The 24,680-nt window shown below is 42.1% G+C and overlaps 1 protein-coding gene across 2 annotated transcripts; it reads left to right on the top strand.

The window, feature by feature from the left end:
- Nucleotides 1–420: 420 nt before the first annotated feature.
- Nucleotides 421–24,371, top strand: LOC115128413 (zinc fingers and homeoboxes protein 2). Of its 2 annotated transcripts, XM_029658241.2 has the most exons (4): nucleotides 421–562; nucleotides 7,579–7,706; nucleotides 17,107–20,099; nucleotides 20,510–24,371. In XM_029658241.2, exon 3 carries the CDS (start codon nucleotides 17,133–17,135, stop codon nucleotides 20,094–20,096), a length of 2,964 nt encoding a protein of 987 aa, XP_029514101.1. In that variant the 5' UTR covers nucleotides 421–562; nucleotides 7,579–7,706; nucleotides 17,107–17,132; the 3' UTR covers nucleotides 20,097–20,099; nucleotides 20,510–24,371. The 2 variants fall into 2 exon arrangements, with proteins under 2 accessions (XP_029514101.1, XP_029514102.1); XM_029658242.2 differs by lacking the exon at nucleotides 7,579–7,706.
- Nucleotides 24,372–24,680: the final 309 nt, after the last annotated feature.

Here is a 24,680-nt window from a genome sequence, read left to right as displayed (position 1 = left end):
AGTCTACATTATGAATGAACAGTTTTGGCAGTCTATGCCCATAGAATCCACTGAGTAAAACATGATTCATGAAGATTTATTGGATATAACCAATCAATGGAGAAAATGTGAAAATGACTTGAATTTATATTGTGTATTTCAGCGTAGATGTGACACTTGATTTCTTATGTAGGTTATGGTATACACACGAAGTTATTTGATATGTAGTATGGTCAATGTTTGAACATGCGTTCGAATATAATCCACTCACCAGAGGAATTCAGACATTTTGTTCAATTGTCTTCAATTTCCAAATGTATATTGCCATATCTAACTTTTAAATACATTTTCATGGCACTTGACTGAAACATATTTTTGGCGTCGTATGCAAATATATGCTGACGTAAAACATCATGTGGTTTTTGTCGTAGATCATGAACGACTACTTTTTTTTTTACTGTTGTCTTTAGGATATGCCAGAATCTTTAGAATTACCAGCGGAATATGCGCGTTACCACCGACTACTTACAATTGGGAATTTTACTGCTAGTTTATCGTCCCAGCAACAAAAGGCTCTAGGCAGGTAAGAATACTATATTAAACAGTTTTTCAACAATGGTGAAGAATATTGGCCAAATAAATTCCTCAAATGAAGTTATAAACGGTTTGGTAGCAAGCGAGACTAGCCGCCTGGTTTGCCCGGCTCGTGTGGTTATGCTAGCGACATCCCTTTCATCACTACTCGCGCGCTGTCACACTTGAATTAGAATCACCTTGCCATCAAATCATGCCAATAAAACCTTAAAAGTATAATTTACCCTTTAATTACATACATTAACTTTTCGTTTAGGTAAATATGTAACCATTTTAGAATTAAGTAAATGTTTTTACTTTGACGTTTTTAACTTTTTGTGCCCATTTGAAGTGGGCACCTTTAATGTATTGGCGCTAGACATTTAGCTTGCCTTGTCACCTAGCTAGCTAGCGACCCAGCAGCTCACTTCTGAAGTTTGAAAACGTGCTAAACAAAGATTCGTGCTTCAACACTACTTCTGAACTGGTTAGCTTTATAATGTCTATGTTTACATAGTTAGCTAACTCGTTAAATAGTGCCATCATTATTTTAAGATTCGACCTCCGTTTGTCAAGCTTGTTGACAAGTTCTGGGTTTATACTATAGTAGCTAGCTATAGGACAGTAATGTGAGTCATCCTACATATTAGACAGCCTTCCTATTGTCACCAGCGAAACGTACAGTACCTAACTATGTGAATATTTTTTTATTCCTTAATTGTCACCGTGCAGTTAGTTATATGTATTGTGTAACAAGAGGCACAATTTGGATTAGGTAACTAGCTAACGTTACTTATCGCTAATTAGTTATTGTACATTTTACTTGCTGCTGTTATATAGCTCTGGTTTTATTTGTCTCGTAGCTGGTTGAAACTAGCTTGCTTAGCAGCCTGGCTACAGCAGTTAGCCAGCCAGGCAGGCAGATGGGTTAAATGTGGTGACGCCTTCCGCGGTATGGATTGGTGGTGACGCCTTCCGCGGTATGGATTGGTGGTGGCACACTGGCAGCGCGGGCTATGCTGCCCGGTGACAGCAGTGTGGTAAATTAAACCAGCAGTGGCGGACTGGGACAAGAATTCGGCCCTGGCATTTTATCCACACCAGCCTATATCACTGCGTCCAGCTTCAACCGGGGGAACACTACACAACTTTCTAAATCCTCCTATTGCTCAGCCTCACACATTAAATGACTGTCTTTCCAGTAGTTTTGTGTGTGTTGCCAACGTAGTGGTGCACACACTAAACGATGTGGCACAGAGATTGTCACACACTACAAGATTCTTCACTTGGTCATGAGGATTCTCGATACCATGCTTTCTCGGGAAAACAATGTGATAAGATTTAATGTAGCTACGAGCTGTGGCTCAAAGCAGCCTCGTGAACTTTGTCAGACATTCATGCTTGCCATACAGAGTTCAAATATCTAGCCAACATTTTGATTTGAATAACATAGCTTGTGATCATCAGAGCTGTAACAATTTGACGCTTTGGTTAATAAAGGCAAGTACAAACGCATACTAGTAGTAGTCATTGCTCCTGCTCGAGAGTCTACACATTCTGGGTGATGCGAAACATCTCACTGGCTTCCTCTGGCAAACTCTCATTGGCTGTTGCTGATCACCATTCTCAAAACGTGTCATTGCACATCTCGCTCTACAAGAGCATTGCAGACTTTGTGCTGATAAAATTAAACATGTTTGAAAATATATTGATGTTCGGAACTTCTCAAAGATGAGTTTGGTAGCCCTCAGATTGCATCTTTGACCCACTCACATTAAGCGAGCGTCGATGACAGACGCCCCAAGTAGGCAACGACATGGGTATTTTATCTCGGATCTCAAAAAGTTGTCTGGGAAGCTAGATCGTGGCCAAAATCTTGTAGTGTGCATCTGCCTTTAGACACGGGCAGTAGTGCTGACATAACATTGGCAGTACAGTACAGCTTTTTGCAACCGCTGCTATACCAGTGACTGGCAAGACATGGTCCTAAACATTTTTACCAGCTCATGTTTAAAACAAATACAAAATGCAAAAATACCACTGGAGCAGGCATGTGCACAGATACGGCTCAACCAGTGCTCAAGCACCTGCCTGTTTTCTTTCCTATGAGAAAGTGCCCTATCTGCTCAGTGGATTTTGTTAATTTTATACATTTTACTGAATAAAAATTATAAATGCATCATGGAAGAATTTCAAAGATTTTACTGAGTTACAGTTCTTATAAGGAAATCAGTCAATTGAAATGCATTCATTAGATCCTATTCTATGGCTTTTACATGACTGGGACTACAGATATGTATCTGTTGGTCACACATACCTTTAAAAAAATATAAAAAAAGATGCAAAAAAACAAGTAGGGGCGTGGCTCAGAACCCGACAGTGTCTGGTGTGACCACAATTTTCCACATGCAGCGCGACACATTTCCTTTGCATAGAGTTGATCAGGCTGTTGATTGTGGCCTGTGGAATGTTGTCCCACTCATCTTCAATGGCTGTGCAAAGTTGCTGGATAGTGGTTGAAACTGGAACACGATGTTGTACACGTCTTCCCAGAGCATCCCAAACATGCTCAATGGGTGATATGTCTGGTGAGTATGCAGGCCATGGAAGAACAAGGACATTTTCAGCTTCCAGAAATTGTGTACAGATCCTTGCAACATGGGTCTGTGCATTATCATGCTGAAACATGAGGTGATGGCGGCAGATGAATGGGCCACAGGATCTCATCATCTCTGCATTCAAATTACCATCGATAAAATGCAGTTTTGTTCGTTGTCTGTAGCTTATGCCTGCCTATACAATAACCCCACCACCACCATGGGGCACTCTGTTCACAATGGTTGTGAGGCCAGTTGGACCGTGGAGTTCAATGCCCACAGCTCATTGCACTTTACTTATTAGGTATGGGAAAGTTTAGCTGGAAATGGTTTACATGGTTTCTTATTTGCAAGTAAACAAAGCACTATGACATTGATCAACTATACTGAACAAAAATATAAGCACAACATGTAAAGTGTTGGTCCCATGTTTCATGAGCTGAAATAAAAAAAATCCCAGAAATGTTCGATGCACACACAAAGCATATTTCTCTTAAGGTTTTGTGCACAAATGTGTTTACATCTCTGTTAGTGAACATTTCTCCTTTGCCAAGATAATCCATCCACCTGACGGTAGTATATCAAGAAGCTGATAAACAGCACAATCATTAAACAGGTGCACCTTATGCTGGGGGACAATAAAAGGCCACTCTAAAATGTGCAGTTTTTTCATACAAATCCACAGATGTCTCAAGTTGAGGGAGCGTGCAATTGGCATGCTGACTGCAGGAATGTCCACAAAAGCTGTTGCCAGAGAATTTAATGTTAATTTCTCTACCATAAACCAACGTTGTTTTTGAAAATTTGTCAGTACGTCCAACCAGCCTCACAACCGCATACCACATGTAACCAGATAACCCCCTCCCCCTGAAAAGATTTAGATGCACTACTGTTCCACTGGACCAGCCTTTGTAAGTCGCTCTGGATAAGAGCGTCTGCTAAATGACTTAAATGTAAATGTAAATGTAACCACGCCAGCCTAGGACCTCCACATCCTGCTTCTTTACCTGTTGGGTTGTCTGAGACCAGTCACCCGGACAGCTGATGAAACTGTGTATTTCTGTAACAAAGCCCTTTTGTGGGGAAAAACTAATTCTGATTGGCTGGGCCTGGCTCCCCAGTGGATTGCTTATGCCCTCATAGGCCTACCCATAGCTGCACCCCTGCCTAGTCATGTGAAATCCATAGATTAGGTCCTAATAAATGTATTTCAGTTGACTGATTTCCTTTGTGAACTGTAACTCAGTAAAATCATTAATTGCTGCATGTTTATATTTTGGTTCAGTATAGATTCAGCCACGGGACAATTCTTCTTTTTTCCCCCTCCCCTTGAGTGGATGGTCGGCGGGCCGGAGCATAATTACAAGTCATTTGTTGACTGAAAATTGACCACAGGAAGCCCAAACAGATATCATATTTCACTGAAACATAATCATTTCAAACCTTGCTTACAGTTGTTTATGATCACGTCTAATATGAGTGGAAATACTTTAACATATTTTACAAATTAAAATTAATTTCCTGGTGTTTTTACATTTTATATTTATGTCCAACAATGAAATCAGAAGGCTAAGTAAAACCACCTGCAGGCCAAATTGGGGATCCCTGCACTACAATGTCTCAGGACACTTTTATGTTGTATCTCGGTAAGCCCTGTCCCTTGTATGACTTCTCAGTTTGCACTCACTAAAAATAGACTCAAAACTCCTATAGCCTGGGCCAGATATGTTGAGATTAGTGGCTAGTAGTAATCCTATACTATTGTTCTTGTAGTTATTTTTTGTATCCTTAATTATGTAAGCCCAATGATAGATGGGGTTAATAGTTTTAAAATGTATATTATGTTGATCAATTAGTTACTTGTTGGTTTTGAATGATTTAACTATTGTCTAATATTCTTATCAGAAAAACATATATTTCCATTTTGTCTTCAGACTAGCCCTTAGCGAACATTTTTCTGCTCAATCTGGTACTACTCGATTTTTGGTTCAAGCTCAAGGAATTAATTCATTTGCATCTTATTTGAATTTCCTGCTTGCACAAGTATTGGTTAATGTGAGCTCCAGAGAGCTGCTTGGCAAGCATGCACTTGTGCAAGTCATGTGGTGCAAATACAATGTGCTCTGATGAGCCCCCCCCCCCCCCCCCCCCCAACTGAGCATGTGCAAAGCTGGAAATCACAAGCCCAGTGCTCAAATTCTGCAGCTTTGTTTTTGCTCTCCTCCACTATGCCGGGCTTGCCTAATTGGATGTTAACACGCATAGCCTACTCCATTTTGCAATATGCAGCCCTGCAGACTAACAAGCAAGGTGTGGTAGACCTATCCTGTAAATACTTTATGACTAAGGCTAGTAGAATGTTCTGCATGCTGCATTAGATTAATATATTTAGTGCTCCAGTAAATGCATTTGCATTCAGTTGTCTCACTGAATCAAGTGGGTCTGTTTCTTCCCAGAGAGCTGCATGTGGGACCTAACTACTGTAGCCATGGAGGCTGTAGTGTAGAGCCATCTACTGCAGCTTCCCCAACATCATTCATTGCATAGTTACCTCTGTTTACACAAAAATTATCTGTCTGCTCGCTTTGAATACCATAGTCGATTAATTGCCAGCACCAATTAAGATATGCTAAATATTTTTATTTCAGTGACTCATTGTTAGTGAAATGGTGAAATTCCGAACACTTAAATGTAGGCCACATCTCTCAACAGCAGTTGGCTATCTAAAGCATTTTGTATTTCACATTATGATTCAGTGTAAGAGAAGAGAACCATAATCAACTACATTTGCCTCCAAAAGCAGCTCTATTGCTTTAAGACTTCATTTGAGGGTCAGAAATGACATAAGCTTGGACACAGCCTTACACTGTTCTCCTCTTCAACTCTGCCTCCAACAGTGTCCTCAAAAGTAAACACATGGCGTAGGCGTAAAGTACTCCTTGGCTGAACCTTCACTTCAGGGTTGTCGATTCTGGCAAACAGGAGGGGCTGTCAGGACCATCATATTTATTGGTAGTTATCACAGGCCTAGCCTTGTGGAGAGAGCGCAGTGGTTTTCATTCGATAATGGTACATTTTGATTCTCCAAAAGAAAATGAATTTCATTGCAGCTACATTACCTTGAATAGGCCTACTTGTTTATCAATACATTGAGTGGTGAGTAGGAGGTAGTTCTATGTGGCAACCACTTGCTGCGGTTCACATGTGGATGCTATGCTGTTGGTGACTAAGCAGTCGTTTCAGGTGGACGGATGATGTCACTTCTTTGGGCTTAAGCTCCCTTGAAAGCTGCGTTGTTGTGCTCTGTCTGTAGCAATGACCTCATCCTGAGGGGGAGCATCTCAGTGGCTCTCTGGTTGTACTGTATGGTCCACAGCTCCTCTTGTCATAAGTGCTGTATGTGGGGTGGATCATAGGCTGGGAAGATCCCAGTATCGCGAGACTAGTTATTATCATGGCAAGGAAACAAAACAAGAAGCGTATTTAACTTCTTTAGGAAAACTGTTGGAAACCATCATTATGTTGTCATCCAGAGTTACAAATTTATTTTCCAAGCTATAGCGCACAATATTTTACATTCACAGGTTTTTAAAGGACCAAAGAATTGTCTGTTTCATGTTTTGTATGTATGTGTATATATGTATACATACATTGCAATATTGATATCATCCCAGCCCTAGGTGGATGACTCCATTTTGTAAATGTCAAATCAAATTTTATTGTTCACATACGTGTTTAGCAGATGTTATTGCGAGTGTAGTGAAATGCTTGTGCTTCTAGTTCCCGACAGTGCAGCAATATCTATCTAACAATTTCACAACAAATACCTAATACACACATCTAAGTAAAGGAATAGAATAAGAATATATAAATATATGGATGAGCAATTTGAGCGGCATAGGCTAAGCGTGTTCGTGTTAAGACGTTATGTTTTTGTGTGCCATCGATATCCTGTAACACATTTTCGGTATATTTTCTATAACATGCACTGTTTATTGTAATTTCGGGTTAGTTTGTTACATCTTCGAATAAGCAGCTTGCTGCCTAGCTCCATTTTACACAGCTTCCATCTCGCTTTGGGCTGATTGTTATAAACTGGTCCTGGTTTTACCCCAGTCTTGCACACACTTTTTAAAGTAGCCTAACTGTATCGGCGATGAGCTTAATTCCTAACGGCGTTCATTGACAAGTTGTAATGTGATTAATTCTGATAAGTCAAGCGCAATGAAACGATACATCCCAGGTGGTGTTTGTCATTCAAATAACCTTCCAAAGCTGTCCGGCTCTTTCTTTCGGCACGTTTCCAAGGTAACAACCTTCAATTTTTCGGCAAACACAAAGCGATGCAGTTTTCAGGGCCTTGGCAGGGCTCTGCCTCCGAGCTACCCAACCCCCCCCCCCTGCCACTGACATTCTTGTCTCGTCTCAGATTCCAGAGGAGACTACCCAGAGTGCCGCTGGACCGGAGACCAAAAAGGAGCTGGAGAGAGTGGAGGCGGAACTGGAGCAAGATAGGCAACCCCCCCAAGGGAAGCCCCACCCTACTGCGGAAGTGCAGTGAGTGCCCTTTCACAACGGGGCAACACTCTGGTGGGGGCGGGATGCTCGGGGGGGGAAACAAGTACTACTCTACTGTTGTAATTGCTATGCTTGTTGAAATAGGCCCTTTAGACGGCGCTGCCTTTCGTTGACATCAGATTTGCAAGTTTTCTATTTATATTATCCTTAGAACATCCTTGGATGTGGTATGGGCAAAGCCACGTTCACACTACGCAGCTTTAAGCCCACTCAGCATACAGTAAATATCACAATAGATAGCTATAAATACAAACAAAGCAAACAGCTGCTCATCTAAAACATATTGAACATAATATATGCAACAATTAGAAGTCAAATTTTCCGTTCAGCAAACTCAACAGAATGCACAGCACAAAGCTGCATACGAGCTACTATTCCTAGCTAGCATAGTTAACATTAGTTGGCTGATTTTAATCTTCTCAGTCATGCATCGAGTAGGGCAGGCTATTATTTCAAATACAAAACTATCAATCTGCATTTTAACACAGGTAGTTCCCATGGTAAACATTTCTCTGCATTTACTTTTTAAACACTTCAAAACATCTATTTGCCTAGCTTAGCTAACTATGTACTGTTTTCCTTTTTTTGTCAATGAGAAAGTAAAAGGCTGTTACTGCAATTAAAACTAGGCCTAAAAGCTCGATAAACAAGTCTCCAAATGTATGTTATTTCTGTTTTAGATATGAGCTGTTTTACTTGTCTGCTTCAAGAGACATTCTCTTTGCACACCACAAACACACTGTGGGGGATATGTGGTGCAGAAGTGTCCTAACCGACCTACAGACCCAATAACCCCCTCTCATTCGACTGGATTCCACTGGATATCTGGATCAAAAGGGGCTAAGGTGGTGGGCGTGGTTGGCCCAGCTGAATTTGAGTACATTTTAGAGGCCCCCATCTTGGCGGTGTAGACATTCTTGAATTTAAGGCAATTTCCTGAAATTCTAAACGTTTATCCATAGAGCTGAGAAAAATGTTAGCAGTTTCTAAGCTAATTTCCTTCAATTCTATGCATTTTACCTTGGCTAATGCTGTGTAATTTTGTTCAAACTTAATAACAAATCAAAACTGCCAAATTCATTGTTTTTGGAATTTTTTATTCTACCTGGCTGTCTAGGTTTTTTTGGTGAATTTGTTGGTTCTCAAAGATTATATTATTACAAAATATGTAGTCCCATAATCTTTTTTACTTACTTTATATCTGGTTTTAGTCATTTAGGCTGAAGGCGCTTTTCCATCCTGAAAATTATTATTATTATTATTATTTTTACACTGTTTGGTGGCCCGAAAAAACGCCTAGGCAACCCACCCAAGGATTTTGATGGCAGAAAAATCCCTGTGATGGTTAGTCAGATGGTTCAACATGCAGCAAAGGGAACTTCAGTGTTACCAATATAATACTGTATATAGTAATTACCTCACAATTCATTGTAGATGTGTCAGACTTTTTCAGAAGAACAAGCATACAAAATATAGTATCTAGTCTGTTTTTCCATCTAATAGAAGTAATGGTTTTTGGTACAGATAAGTGAATATTATGTTTGGCGCTCACTTGAAATTCCACTGTAATTAATGGGCCGCATAACAAGTGACACTTTACAGTATTTATTTGAATGTTGGAGCGAGACCCATCTGGGGAATGTTTATTTGTGCAACGATACGTCATCATGGGTCATCATGCCGCAGTGACAGTCTTTGATCCGTCTCACACTTCGCAATATTAGTTCTCCTTGACCTCCGCCGTTAAAGCGGTTCACCCAAGTAATGTCTCCTACCCAGCCAGGGCTAATAGAATAATTCATATTTGGCAGGAAAACAGTGATTTTTGGTGCATAGTTAGACTTGGGAACCATATCTCCGGTCTTTCAACAGCTGACATGCCAGCACGTTTTCCCTTTCAATCAATCCAAGTCCTGAGTCACCAGGTAAGTTGACTCTCGATTCACTGACAAGCAGCCACTGCTGCCTACTGCAACTGGAGTTACTGTGTGTACCCTTGATCAAGGCCACATTTAATAATTCATCAAGGGGGTGGGCATTTTTATGCCTTCCCACTCAAAGAGCCATAATAGATGTCTACGCATACAAACATGAAGAATACCAACTTTAAAAGCCACGTAGGGAACTGTTAAATAAATATATATTTCTTCATACTTGTACCACTTTTAATATTGAGTTGCACCCTCCCCCCTTTTGCCCTCAGAACAGACTCAATTCGTCGGGGCATGGACTCTGTCAAGCGTTCCACAGGGATGCTGATCCATGTTGACTCCAATGCTTCCCACAGTTGTGTCAAGTTGTCTAGATGTCCTTTGGGTGGTGGATCATTCTTGATACATGGGAAATTGTTCAGCTTGAAAAACCCTGCTGCGTTGTATTTCTTGACACAAACCTGTGCGCCTGGCACCTACCATAACCCATTCAAAGGCACAAATCTTTTCTCTTGCCCATTCACCCTCTGAATGGCGCACACACACACACAATCCATGTCTCAGTTGTATCAAGACTTAAAAATCCTTCTTCAACATGTCTCCTCCCCTTCATTTACACTGATTTATTTGAAGTGACATCCATAAGGGATCATAGCTTTCACCTGGTCAGTCTGTCATGGAAAGAGCAGGTGTTCCTAATGTTTTGTACACAGTGTATATTAACATACCTGCAGTGAAGAATTTTTCCTTATCACTTTAACAAGATGACAAGCACACCTTGTTAATACCAAATGCTTTCCCCAATTGGTTCTGTGGCATCAAGTGATCTATGTTGTGCTTCTCCTTGAGTCTCACCTGTGTGCTTGTCCTGGGTACATGGGAGGCTTAATTCCGCTCTCCATACTTTGTTTGCCAATGTTTAGCTATATTTTTAACTGCTCTCATAATTTACTTACGTCTGCTGTCTCATTTGTGCATGGACAGTGTTTGTGACTTGATCTCACGTGTATCCTACATGCATACGCTGTTGGGTGGACATTATATTTTAAACAGACTAGTCTCTTTTAATTTGTCTAAAAAGATAAACATTTAGGCCTGCCTGAAGATTCTGTTGTCCCCATTTGAACTACTACGAGTTCTAATACCGTTTTGTTCCTTAGACCATGTGTCTGGCAAAAGATACGTATTTGCTGTCGAACAACAGTCAAACTCAGCCCACTCCTTCCCCCTTGTCTTCATCAGACCCCCTTCTCGGCTCCCCCTCTCCCCCAGACACCCCCTCGGATTCGTCAACGTTGCTTTGCCTCTAAACTCTCTGGGAAAGAAGCCATGGGAGTCTGCCGCTCTACTGGATCCAGTTCCTGCTGGACATCCCCACATGTAGAGAAGCAGCTGGCCACCACACAGTTATTCGACACATACCCCTTCCAGCTCTCTCTCACACACACTCGTGCTCCTGTCCTTTACATAGCCCTTTTCTCAGTCTGTTTACACATATACAAATGAATGGTTTCACCACCACAGTTTACAGCGTCACACTTTAATGGGCTAATGTATTGTTTCATAACTTTTCATAAGCGAGCTCCAATGTTTTATTTTGAGTTGCTGGACGTTTTAGCCTTTCATCCGCAGTTCAGTGGTCAGCAGAAAACCATTTCCTGCGTTTTTGCCATTGTTTAGAGTGACCACAAACCCTGCTTTACCACAATGTAAGGATCAATGGTTTCTTTGTCTGCAGGGGTGTAAGGAGGAAAGCATGGGGGGAGAAGAAAAAAAACGTTTTCCAGATCGGAGCTTAAACAAGCAGCACAGGATGTGCAGCCAAACTATTTCCCTGCTTGGCTGGCGTTTTTGAAATAAATGTCTTTAATGTGTGGAGTTTGCAGACAAGATGGAGTCCTCTGTTCTCGGAGAACAGCAGTCCCTGTGGATGTCATGTGGTTTCGTCCCTTTTATTCACAGGTGGGCGGGACGGGATCCTGCCTAAACATACTTCTAATCCTTTGTCTGATCTTGTGTTTGTCTCCGTGGTTTAGTTTGTAGTTTATTTCAAAGACCAAGTTTAGAGATGTTTTCATGAACTAAGAGACAGTCAGACATTAGTTTGAGACATGTTCGCAGGAGAATAAACGTGAATAATCAAGACGAAGGACAAGGAATAGGAATATTAGTCACCAAATTATCGTTGGCCAAAAATTTGACCGTTATACTCCGAACCAAAATCTATATGAATGTCCTTCAAAAGTATGAACAAGACCCTCACATCTCTAAATTCAAACGGAGCGAAACAATTGCCATCAAAAGGTCTTGGAGGAGATTGAATCACTCTTATCTCCGGTTTGGCAGTTTCCATAGCAACCTGCCAGTCCCATGGCCGTCTGAGGAGAATTAAACCCCAGTAGCCTGGACCCAAATCTGCCATCAAAGTTTCAGGGGCATCAATCTGAGCGTAATGATTAAACGTTGTAAGAGTTGTTTGGAATAGCCCTTACACACTGATGCTGCCACAGACTTCCCCTAACATTTATATAGCTATGGGGAAATACTGTTTTTTATTTTTATTACATCCTTACATAATAGTATGGAATAGCCTATACTATTTGTGTGGTCTACATTGTGTGACTGCATTTCTTTTGTATAATTCGTTTTTTGTTGTTTTTGACTCATCGTGCTTTGGATTTGTGGGAGTCTGTATATAATGTACAGTTCTACAGTGTGTGAAGATATTAAACCCGACCTATGTTGCCAGAGACAACAGCACAGTGCATAACTTCTCCATGAGCTCTTCCCCTAGAAGGTAACTGTCTAACCACTTCAAATAGGCTACACTGACTTACGAAACACCAAAGGGGGACTAATGCAATTACCTCTGTCTCCATGCAGAACTGATAAGGTATTAAAGGGTGGCCTGATGAGATTTAAATTAATTCTGTGCTCATTCAAATTCTTCTGTCTTATTGAGAATGAGCTGCTCTGTTATTTGGGTTTAGTCTCCTCTCACTGGCGAAGCAGTTCTTAAAATGTTTAACCAAATAGAGCAAGATTTAGCCGATGAGCTTGTACTTAACATGCTTTTGAAATCAGACACATGCAACGTTTCCTCAGTGCAGTGCACTATTTGAGGACTTTGATATTGCATGTCAGTCAGTCACCTCCTTTTGATATGGAAATGACTACACAGGAAAATAAAACATGATCCTTTCTAGAACTGCTTGTTTGGATTGCATGATGCTCTGAGCTTTGAGGACAACTTCTAACTAAGATCGATGTCTCTGAATGAACCTGCGTTCATTTGAGGACAAATTATGCCTTGTCTTTTAGGAAGTGCAGCCTAAATCGTTTATGAATCTTTATGGTGTTGATAATCATAGTTTTATAGTAACTAGTAAGTTCCTTTTGTGTTACTAATTAGCCTACAGTCGATCACAAATGCCATTATCCACTTGTCAAATTTGTTTGAGCCCTACATGACATGCTCAGATTGACTCTGTCTTTTTTCTTGTTTTTCTCTCTCCCCTCTTACTTTCTCGCTGTCTGTCGTTTTCTCTTGTGATTGAGAGAGCTGACCGCGAGGCAGGGCTGCGTGTATGTGACTTAGTAGAGGCTGCCTCTGGGGTTTTACACAGTCTGCTCTAGCTGTACAGGACATTGATCATCCACGATGATGCATTGCGTTTGTTCTCTGAACTGGTACCGGAAGAGTTCAACGCACCATTTTAGAAATCTTCAGCGCTAGTCTTTTCCACGGTATAGATCCCTGAACATCCCTGGCATATGTCACTGTCAGCCTTCTTTAGAGGGAATTGTCTTGCCCAGATTTTAGGGGGAATTTTCTTGCCCTGATTTTAGGCAGTGTTGCCACCATTTATGAAGTGTGTTAATCGGCCAGTATGCACAGATGAGGTTTAAGTCATATCCCAGGCAGTCTGGAGGCCGGCTTATGTCCCCCGTGGCTGACTGGCGCTTTGAGAGTTGCCAAAGGACACGAGACAGAATGGCTCATGCATGTTTGATCAGCCCAGCCGCCTCCATGGAGAAGGCCTACCCAGGCGAGCGTCACTGATCAGCCAGAATAGATCGTCCCGACGGGGTTCGCGGAGGACCCTTGCCACACGCTGTTCACTGTGGCTGGCCCCAGCTCTGCTCGACCACAGCCCTCCTCGCCTAATTAGCACCTGTGAGAAGAAATCGTTAATATGCAGTGGTGAGGTAGCAGAAAGGCACCTCGGCTGTTGCCATAGTGACACCATGGCAATGAAGGCAGTCTAATTATTTTAGATTCTTTTTTTCATTTTTAATAAGGAGCCACTGAATCTATTTCATTTATGAGGGAGGACTGATATAATTATTTATTCATGTTTTAGTTCATCATTCAGTTCTGGGCAATATGGGCATGACAATTCAAGTTTGGGTAGAATAGAGTGTACCCTTGATGAGGCTGGATAATATTTGTGAGGCAAGTGTGTGATCGAACAATCTTCCATATTTATAAAAAAATAAATAAAATAAAAATCATTTGTGGGCATGCCATAGATTGTTGTTTAGGTAGAGGTGACGAGATGCCTGGCATGTTGCATTCTTAAGGTGCAAGACAACATAATCCCTGCTGCCCAGCATATTGACAGACCTAGAGCTGAGGACACTGTTGCTGTGCTTTTTACAATTAACAATATTCCTTTTGATTACTGAATATCGGCCTAGATCTGTCAGTTCCGTTTGAAAAACATGGTGTGTTTTTTTTCTGCGTCACATGAATTGTAAATACTGTATGCAAACTTGAGGAAGGCAGTCATATGGTCTTGTCTTGGTGTGCCGTGCACCTTGAGGCACATTAACACTATGTAGCCTAATTACTGTTTCAGGCCCTGTGTGGATAATGAATGATTGATCAATGCTTTTTGTCATGCGTCTCATGGTGCTACTGAATACAAACTAAGCAACTTATCAATTTTCAGCAACTTATTAACATGTGTAAATATTTGTATGAACATAAGAATCAACAACTGGGATATATAAACTGAACAAGTTTCACAGACTTGTGACTAACAGAAATGGAATAATGTGTCCCTGAACAAAGGTGGGGTCAAAATCAAAAGTAACAGTATCTGGCTGCATTAAGTACTGCAGTGCATCTCCTCTTCATGGACTGCACCAGATTTGCCAGTTCTTGCTGTGAGATGTTACCCCAGTCTTCCACCAAGGCACCTGAAAGTTCCCGGACATTTCTTGGGGGAATGGCCCTAGCCCTCACCCTCTGTTCCAACAGATCCCAGACGTGCTCAATTCGATTGAGATCCAGGCTCTTCGCTGGCCATGGCAGAACACTGACATTCCTGTCTTGCAGTAAATACCGCACAGAACGAGCAGTATTGCTGGTGGCATTGTCATGCTGGAGGGTCATGTCAGGATGAGCCTGCAGGAAGGGTACCACATGAGGGAGGAGGATGTCTTCCATGTAACGCACAGCGTTGAGATTGCCTGCAATGACAACAAGCTCAGTCTGATGATGCTGTGACACACCGCCCCAGTCCATGACGGACCCTCCACCTCCAAATCGATCCCGCTCCAGAGTACAGGCCTCGGCGTAATGCTCATTCCTTCAACGATAAACGCGAATGCGACCATCACCCCTGGTGAGACACAACCGCGACTCGCCAGTGAAGAGCACTTTTTGCCAGTCCTGTCTGGTCCAGCGACGGTTGGTTTGTGCCCGTAGACTACGTTGTTGCCGGTGATGTCTGGTGAGGACCTTCCTTACAACAGGCCTACAAGCCCTCAGTCCAGCCTCTCTCAGCCTATTGCGGACAGTCTGAGCACTGATGGAGGGATTGTGCGTTCCTGGTGTAACTTGGGCAGTTATTGGTGCCATCCTATAACTGTCCCGCAGGTGTGATGTTCGGATGTACTGATCCTGTGCTGAGATCAGCTGTCCGTCCTGTCTCCCTGTAGCGCGGTCTTAGGTGTCTCACAGTATGAACATTTCAATTTATTGCCCTGGCCACATCTGCAGTCCTCATGCCTCTTTGCAGCATGCCTAAGGCACGTTCACGCTGATGAGCAGGGACCCTGGGCATCTTTCTTTTGGTGTTTTTCCAGAGTCAGTAGAAAGTCCTCTTTAGTGTCCTAAGTTTTCATAACTGTGACCTTAATTGCCTACCATCTGTAAGCTGTTAGTGTCTTAACGATCATTCCACAGGTGCATGTTCATTAATTGTTTGTGGTTCATTGAACAAGCATGGGAAACAGTGTTTAAACCCTTTTCAATGAAGATCTGAAGTTATTTGGATTTTTCAAATTATCTTTGAAAGACAGGGTCCTGGAAAAGGGATGTTTCTTTTGCGGCGTTTATATGGTAGTTTTCCTACAGACAATAGGCATGCTACTTTCAGACTGGTGTTGAAAGTTCTAGGGATCTTGAGTGTAAGTTCAGAGTATTTCATTCTAGATGTAAAGTTTGTCAGACTGACCTTAGGTGTGCAATTGATAAAAGCATAGTGACACGGCATCATAATTAAACTTTTGTCTATTAACCTGAACAAAAAAAACTAGAGGCAATTAGTTCAGCTTGTTGGTAATAAAATGTAATTGTACTGTAGGCCTAATTATTGTAATAATGTAGTAAGTGTAGGCTAGCTTGGGTAGTACCATTGCATGTAGCCTAGAAGTTTAATTATTAAAACAACAAAGCTAAAAGTGATAGTTTTGTTTAAAGACTTAAAATGGCTAATACACTAAGATTTGTTATACTGTCATTATTAGATAAATAGGTTATCATGTGTCTTAGATTTGATCTCCCTTCCTCCCCCCATCACAACGGTCTCACTCAGGCCATGGCCTAGTTTATCTTCTGCTTTGTGCTCACATTGGCGTACACGTTACACTTCAGAATGCCTGAATGTGAGACTCCTTTGGCACTCAAACTTCTCCACTTTTGAGTTTGTGTGAATGTCAGTCTGGCTTCTTTGAAGTTAAACTTTTTACTGAAAGTCACACCTCAGTACTGCATTTTAGGCCCACTCTCTGTAGATATTGAATTATATGTTGAATTTATAGACCTACTGTTTTTCCAGATTAGGTGGTACAGCTATAGTTTTACAAGAGTGAAAATAAAAGGTGATGGCAGTTAAAGGGCCAATCTGTAGTTGCTCCATACATTTTTGGACTTTAATGATATATTCTTCAAGAGGCAATGGGTACATACTTTTTAGAAATGCCTCTTGAACTTAGTTTAACTGTCACACTCCATGAGAACCCAATATATAAGCTTGTTTTACTCCATTGTTTGTAAACAAACACTATAGCCTCGAAACAACATGTTTAAATTGATGGTCAAACCTTGCATCCATAGCTCTGTCTGAGTTTGAGTGGTTACATTTCTCCAGCCCCATCCCTCAGCTTTTTTTCAACTGCCCCTTTTAACATTTCCTATTTTCCCCTTTTTATTCCAGGTGAATGCCATCTGTGATGAACTCTCATGAAGCCGCACACGGGAGCTGACGTCCGCAGGAGACACCACTGCAGACCCAGGACAGTAGAGGAGCAGGGTCTTCTTCAAACACTGGAGACTTACCCTCCCCCTGACCCAAATAACATCCCACATCAGTCACCAGCAATGTCCAGTCGCAGGAAATCCTCCACCCCCTGCATGATCCGGGTTAGTGACATAATAGAGCAGGATGACTCTGAAGAAATGGAAGTGTCCACTGCCAATGTGACCAACAATGGGTCTTCAGAGTCTGTGGAAAATCAAGACCATACAGTACAAGACACTATAGAAGATCTAGGAAGTGAGATTGAAACAAAAGTTGTGGCGGAAGCTGATCCTATGCCCCAACTGAGGCAGCATGGAAGTTATGAGTGCAAATACTGTCCGTTCTCCACCCAGAAACTCAACGACTTCAAAGAGCACGTAGACTCCAGTCACCCCAATGTCATACTCAACCCCCTCTATCTTTGTGCCGTGTGCAACTTCAGCACCAAAAAGTTTGACTCTCTTACAGACCACAATGAGACCCAACACCCTGGAGAGACCAACTTCAAGTTCAAGAGGGTAAAAATAAATAACCAGACTATCTTGGAGCAGACAATCGAAGGCAAGACCAATTCAGTTCTCTGCAATACTGTAGACGGACAAGGCGTTGTCACTTTTCCACCGAGCAAACCAATTAAGGGGAATATCGGAAAGCCAAACATGGACAACATACAGTCCCTCTACCAAGGGAATGATTTGGAAAAGAGGTTGCAAAACTTTATTCCAAAAGATCAAATCACAGCTGTGAACATAAACGGCACAATGATCATCCCTGAACCAACAATCATTCAAGGGCTTTCGTATGTAATGCCATTGCTTCAAAGACCACCCAACTTCTGTTCTGTACCAACAATTGCTGTTCCTCTGAACTCTACCAAATATAATCCTTCACTGGACAATAACACAACCCTAATGACATCTTTTAACAAATTCCCTTACCCAACCCATGCTGAGCTGTCCTGGCTAACTGCTGCGTCCAAGCACCCAGAGGAGCAAATAAAGGTGTGGTTCACTACCCAACGGCTAAAGCAAGGCATCACCTGGTCACCAGAGGAAGTCGAGGAAGCCAGGAAGAAAATGTTTAATGGCTCCATCCCACCCATACATCAGACCTTCACCGTTCTGCCTACCCCAATCTCTCAGGCTGCCAAAGCCACCCAGCCCCTTATTCAGACTAGCTTTGGGCAGTCTAATCTAGTACTGACAAGTATTGCTAATGGATCAACCATGACCTGTGCTCCTGTTGCAGTGACTGTAGCCAGTTTTGTGCAACCTCTCAAGCGACCCCTGACAACTCCTTCATTCGCCCCAGAATTAAAGCGCCCCATGGCGGCCCCTGCAGAAGACCCAAAGGAGAAGATACTAATGGCCCCTCCTCCAGTTCCACAAAAAGAGAGACTTCCCATGGCCCCACCCCCAGTGCCCCCAGAATTAAAGAGATCTGTAGCATTTCCTATTATCGCCTCGGAGATGAAAAGGTCCTTGGCAGCACCTCTCATGGTTTCTAAAGGAAAACTGCCCTTGGCCACTCCACTTGTGAACCCCAAAAACAAGCTGCCAATGGCACCTTCTCCAGTCTTCCCTAAGATGAAGAGACCTATTGTCACCCCTCAATTCAAGAGTTACATGCAGCCTCCTCCTTCATTAGTTTCCAAAGACAAACTTCCAATCACCCACTCTCTATTGGCTTCAGACTTAAAGTTACCAATCTCACCCCCTCTCATTGCCCCTCAAGTGAGGAGGCCAACAATAATCCAGTCCGTGTGGACTCCCCTCAAGGGCCCGTTCCAACTCCCTAGCTTTTACCAAGACAGCAAGAAAACAAAAACGCAAATAACAGAGATGAAGGCCAGATATGTCAGAGGACGTCTCTCAGAGGACAAAGTGCTCACCCCTCTTGGGGAAGCCAATGGTGTCTCTCGTGGGGATGCAAAGTGGGTTCATGACCAAGGGCCTCATGCACAGAACGGCATTCTACAGTTGTACAACGAGCTAGCATCAAAACCAGAACAGCAACAATCAGTTCAGACTCAATTTCCACTCTTGGAGAGAATGAAAGGGAAGACTTCTGAGCAGTTGAAGATTCTAGAAGAGAACTTCCAGAAAAACAGCTCTCCAACATACAATGACGTTGACAATCTAGTGACTGCAACCCAACTGTCGCGGGAGGAAATTGACAGCTGGTTTTTAGAGCGCCGGGCGCTGCGTGACAACCTTGAACAAGCTCTTCTAAACTCCATGGGCTCAAAGAGACTCAACGTTGATAAGCGTCAGCAACAACACGGACCGCTGAATGGTGTGCACAAGCAAGGTGGCCATCCAAGAAGCTCTCCCTTTGCCATCATTGCCCCCACCACCACTTGCTCAGTGCCTCTAGACAGCAAATCCTTGGCTCTTCTGAAGGATGTTTTTGCACAAACTCGGTGGCCTTCCCCTGAAGAATACAATCAGCTTGAGGCCCAGACAAGCCTGGCTCGCACAGAAATCGTCCGCTGGTTCAAGGACAGTAGGTCAGCACTGAAGAGTGGGACCTTGGAGTGGATGGAGTTTTTCCATAAACTGAACAGCAGTGGGCAAAATGGCGAGGGGGCGCTACTGAGCACAGAGAATGCTTTCAGCATAATCCAGCGCTACCAGGAAGTAAAGGCACCCAAGGTGGAGGATATTGGGAGGCTAACGGAGCATGCCAGTCTTAGCAGCCAGGAGATCAAGGAATGGTTTGCCAGCAAATTGAGACAAAACACATCTGATATCAGCCAGAATTGTGGCCAAAATGGAGGCTCTCGAGAGGGGTTCGGGAGCTGGATGGAAGAAACCAAGGGGATGGATGCACGCATGGGTGCTAAGGAGCTGGTCTCGGACAAAGACAGGATGATGGAGGATGCTTCTGGAAGGGTGACTGGATAAAGGGTAAGAAAGTGTATCAAACTTAATTTATTAGTTTTGTAGACATTTACATTTTAGTCATTTATCCAGAGCAACTTACAGGAGCAATTAAGGCTAAGTGCCTTGCTCAAGGGCACATTGACAGACTTATCACCTAGTCAGCTTGGGGATTTGAACCAGCAACCTTTTGGTTACTGGCCCAACCTCTTAACCGCTAGGCTACCTGCTGCCACTAGAATAGGGCATGTTTTTCTTACTGTAGTAGCTGCATTTCACAACGTGTCCTAGTTACTAATGGGACCAAGGCACTGAGAGCCCTGACTGTTGGCAGTAGAATAGCATTTTAATCCCTTTTGGGAATTATCAGGGCTCTTGTGAAAGTGTTATGCCAATTGTATAAAACGTAATAACGGGACCATTTTTCTTCCTTGCAGGTGAGAACCGTTGCCACTGTCAGTTGCACACAGGAGCTGAAAAGGAAAGAGTTTAATTATTGAATATTGTATTTTCTGAACAAATTATTTCTTGCTTGTTCCATCCCAGTTTGTGCCCAACATTTCCTCAAGGTTGAGTTAACTTTGTAGAACGTTTTCAAAAACATGGTGGTAATGTTGTGTGTGATTTAGGATGAGGTAGAAGGCACAGTGCAGTGAATGTGTGCCTGAAGCACTGACCAGGTGGTGATCGTTGAGTGCCAAAGCTGGATTTGCTGTGTTATTACACTTTTAAAAAAAGGATTCTTGTAAATATATTTTTTCTGTGTTGCTACAGATTTGTACAATTTTGGGGGAATTTTGTTACATTTTATAATGGGAGCAACTTGCCCCTTTTTTTCGCTCCAGCGGATCTTAAGTGGTCTGTCCTACATTTTGTAATGAAACACCATGAACCACTACAACCGTTGGCAATACTTCAGTCCATTTTCCAATGCTGAACTTCCGTTGCAGTTCCCTCCTGTCAGGTGGACTTATATCAAATCAAACTATTTACGGTTCTGAAGTGCTATTGTACTCCCTGGACTCTAAGCCAACCTGCACTTTGGTAAGGAACATGCTTGTTTGACCAAGTGATGTTGTGGATCATTGTTAGAGAAAAGAAACGGTCAGTGGCAAAACCAGAAAGAAATAATCACATTGAAACAAATCCAGAATCATGCTGCCTGCCTGTATCATATTCTAATCTTTCTCTTTTGATTTATTTGTTGTCCTGCAAATGAACATACACATCTGTAATAGCCTTTATACCTACGTACATGTTGACTTAATAGAAGTAGTGCTAGTTCCATTCCGACATTAGAAACAAACCAATACAAGCTCTTTATGTACCGCTTTAGAGTCATGGTCAGGACATAGTGCCTTCGAGAAAGTATTCAGACCCCTTGACTTTTTCCACATTTTGTTACGTTACAGCCTTATTCTAAAATTGATTAAATAAAACATTTCTGTAATCTGCACTAGAGGTCGACCGATTATGATTTTTCAACGCCGATACCGATTAATCGGCCGATTTATTTAAAAAAAAAAAAAACTTTTATGTATTACATTAATGACAATTACAACAATACTGAATGAACACTTATTTTAACTTAATATAATACATCAATAAAAATCCATTTAGCCTCAAATAAATAATGAAACATGTTCAATTTGGTTTAAATAATGCAAAAACAAAGTGTTGGAAGAAAGTAAAAGTGCAACATGTGCCATGTAAAAAAAACTAACGTTTAAGTTCTTTGCTCAGAACATGAGAACATATGAAAGCTGGTGGTTCCTTTATAAAATGAGACTTAAATATTCCAACGTAAGAGGTATTAGGTTGTAGTTAATATAGTATTTATAGGACTATTTCTCTCTCTACCATTTGTATTTCATATACCTTTAACTATTGCATGTTCTTATAGGCACTTTAGTATTGCCAGTGTAACAGTATAGCTTCCGTCCCTCTCCTCGCCCCTGCCTGGGCTCGAACCAGGAACACATCGACAACAGCCACCCTCGAAGCATCGTTACCCATCGCTCCACAAAATCCACGGCCCTTGCAGAGCAAAGGGAACAACTACTCCAAGTCTCAGAGCGAGTGACGTTTGAAACGCTATTAGCGCGCACCCCGCTAACTAGCTAGCCATTTCACATCGGTTACACCAGCCTAATCTCGGGAGTTGATAGGCTTGAAGTCATAAACAGCTCAATGCTTGAAGCACAGCGACGAGCTGCTGGCAAAACGCACGAAAGTGCTGTTTGAATGAATGCTTACGAGCCTGCTGCTGCCTACCACCGCTCAGTCAGACTGCTCTATCAAATCATAGACTTAATTATAAGATAACACACAGAAAGACGAACCTTTGGCCATTAATATGGTCGAATCAGGAAACTATCATTTCGAAAACCAAACGTTTATTTCATTGAAATACGGAACCGTTCCATATTTTATCTAACGGGTGGCATCCCTAAGTCTAAATATTGCTGTTACATTGTACAACCTTCAATGTTATGTCATAATTACGTAAAATTCTGGTATATTAGTTCGCAACGAGCCAGGCGGTCCAAATTGTTGCATATACCCTGACTCTGCGTGCAATGAACGCAAGAGAAGTGACACAATTTCACCTAGTTAATATTGCCTGCTAACCTGGATTTCTTTTAGCTAAATATGCAGGTTTAAAAATATATGCTTCTGTGTATTGATTTTAAGAAAGGCATTGGTGTTTATGGTTAGGTACAGTCTTGCAACAATTGTGCTTTTTTCCGCAAATGTGCTTTTGTTAAATCATCCCCCGTTTGGCGAAGTTGGCTGTCTTTGTTAGGAAGAAATAGTCTTCACACAATTCTCAAACGAGCCAGGCGGCCCAAACTGCTGCATATACCCTGACTCTGTTGCAAGAGAAGTGACACAATTTACCTAGTTAAAATAATTCAAAGGTTTAAAAAATAAATACCGCTTTCCGATTATGAAAACTTGAAATCGGCCCTAATTAATCGGCCATTCCAAATAATTGGTCGACCTATAATCTGCACACAGTACCCCATAATGGCAAAGTGAAAACAGGTTTTTAGAAATGTTTGCAAATGTATTAAACATTTCTTCAGCATTGAAGATCTCCAAGAACACAGTGGCCTACATCATTCTTAAATGGAAGACGTTTTGAATCACCAAGACTCTTCCTAGAGCTGGCTGCCCGGCCAAACTGATCAATCGGGAGAAGTGCCTTGGTCAGGGAGGTGACCAAGAACCCGATGGTCACTCTGAAAGAGCTCCAGAGTTCCTCTGTGGAGATGGTTGTCCTTCTGGAAGGTTCTCTCATCTCTGCAGCACTCCACCAATCAGGCCTATATGGTAGAGGGGCCAGACGGAAGCCACTCCTCAGTAAAAGGCACATGACAGCCTGCTTGGAGTTTGCCAAAAGGCACCTAAAGACTCTCATACCATGAGAATCAAGATTCTCTGGACTGATGAAACCAAGATTCAACACTTTGGCCTGAATGCCAAGTGTCACGTCTGTCGGAAACTTGGCACCATCCCTACGGTGATGCATGGTGTTGGCAGCATAATGCTTTGGATGTTTTTCAGTAGCAAAGACCAGGAGACTAGTCAGGATCAAGGCAAAGATGAAAAGAGCAAAGATTCGAGAGATCCTTGATGAAAACATGCTCAGGACCTCCGACTAGGGTGTAGGTTCAACTTCCAACATGACAACGCCCCTAAGCACACAGCCAAGACAATGCAAGAGTGTCTTCGGGACAAGTCACTGAATGTTCTTGAGTGGTCCCGCCAGAGCCCGGACTTGAACCTGATCTAACATCTCTGCAGAGACCTGAAAATAGCTGCGCAGCAACACTCCCCATTCAACCTGGCAGAGCTTGAGAGGATCTGCAGAGAAGAATGAGAGAAACTCCCCAAATACAGGTGTGCCTAGCCTGTAGTGTCATACCCAAGAAGACTCGAGGCTGTAATCCCTGCCAAAGGTTTTCAACAAAGTACTGAGTAAAGGGTCTGAATACTTATGTAAATACGATATTTCAGGTTTTTTAATTAGCAAAAATGTACCTGTTTTTACATTCTTATTCTGGGGTATTGTGTGTAGATTGGGGGTATATTGGACTAATCCAATTTAGATTAAGGCTGTAACTTTACAAAATGTGTAAAGTCAAGGGGTCTGAATACTTTCCGAAGGCACTGTATAACAAGAAATACTCCACTTATACCAAGATCCTGCTTACTCTTTTCAAAAACCAGTTACTCTTTTCAAAAACCAGTTGTCTGCTGTAATCCAATAAAACAGAGCCTTTTTAAAGGTAACTCGCTGTGTTTACTCTTTGTCCCATGTATGCAGCGTGTCATGAGGTAACTTGGATGCAACGTATTGTGAAGAAACCTTTCTGAGCTCAGGTAAACTCGGATTTTGAGCCAAATCCTGTGAATACTTTCTGCTGGATGGACTACCAATCAAATTACCCTAGCCTTTCAGTATTAGTCCTGTCTGAAAACCATTATGTAACCATCTTATTTGTGTGGTTATAATTGGGAGAACCATTTGAATGTGGCCATCTTTCAATATAGCATACAACAGTTTGTGAGACAGCCAACAGTCTAATTTGTATGCAATTA

This window comes from Oncorhynchus nerka, linkage group LG4 (assembly GCF_034236695.1).
Source record: "Oncorhynchus nerka isolate Pitt River linkage group LG4, Oner_Uvic_2.0, whole genome shotgun sequence".
Taxonomy (NCBI): domain Eukaryota; kingdom Metazoa; phylum Chordata; class Actinopteri; order Salmoniformes; family Salmonidae; genus Oncorhynchus; species Oncorhynchus nerka.
This window is presented reverse-complemented; position numbering and strand designations above follow the sequence as displayed.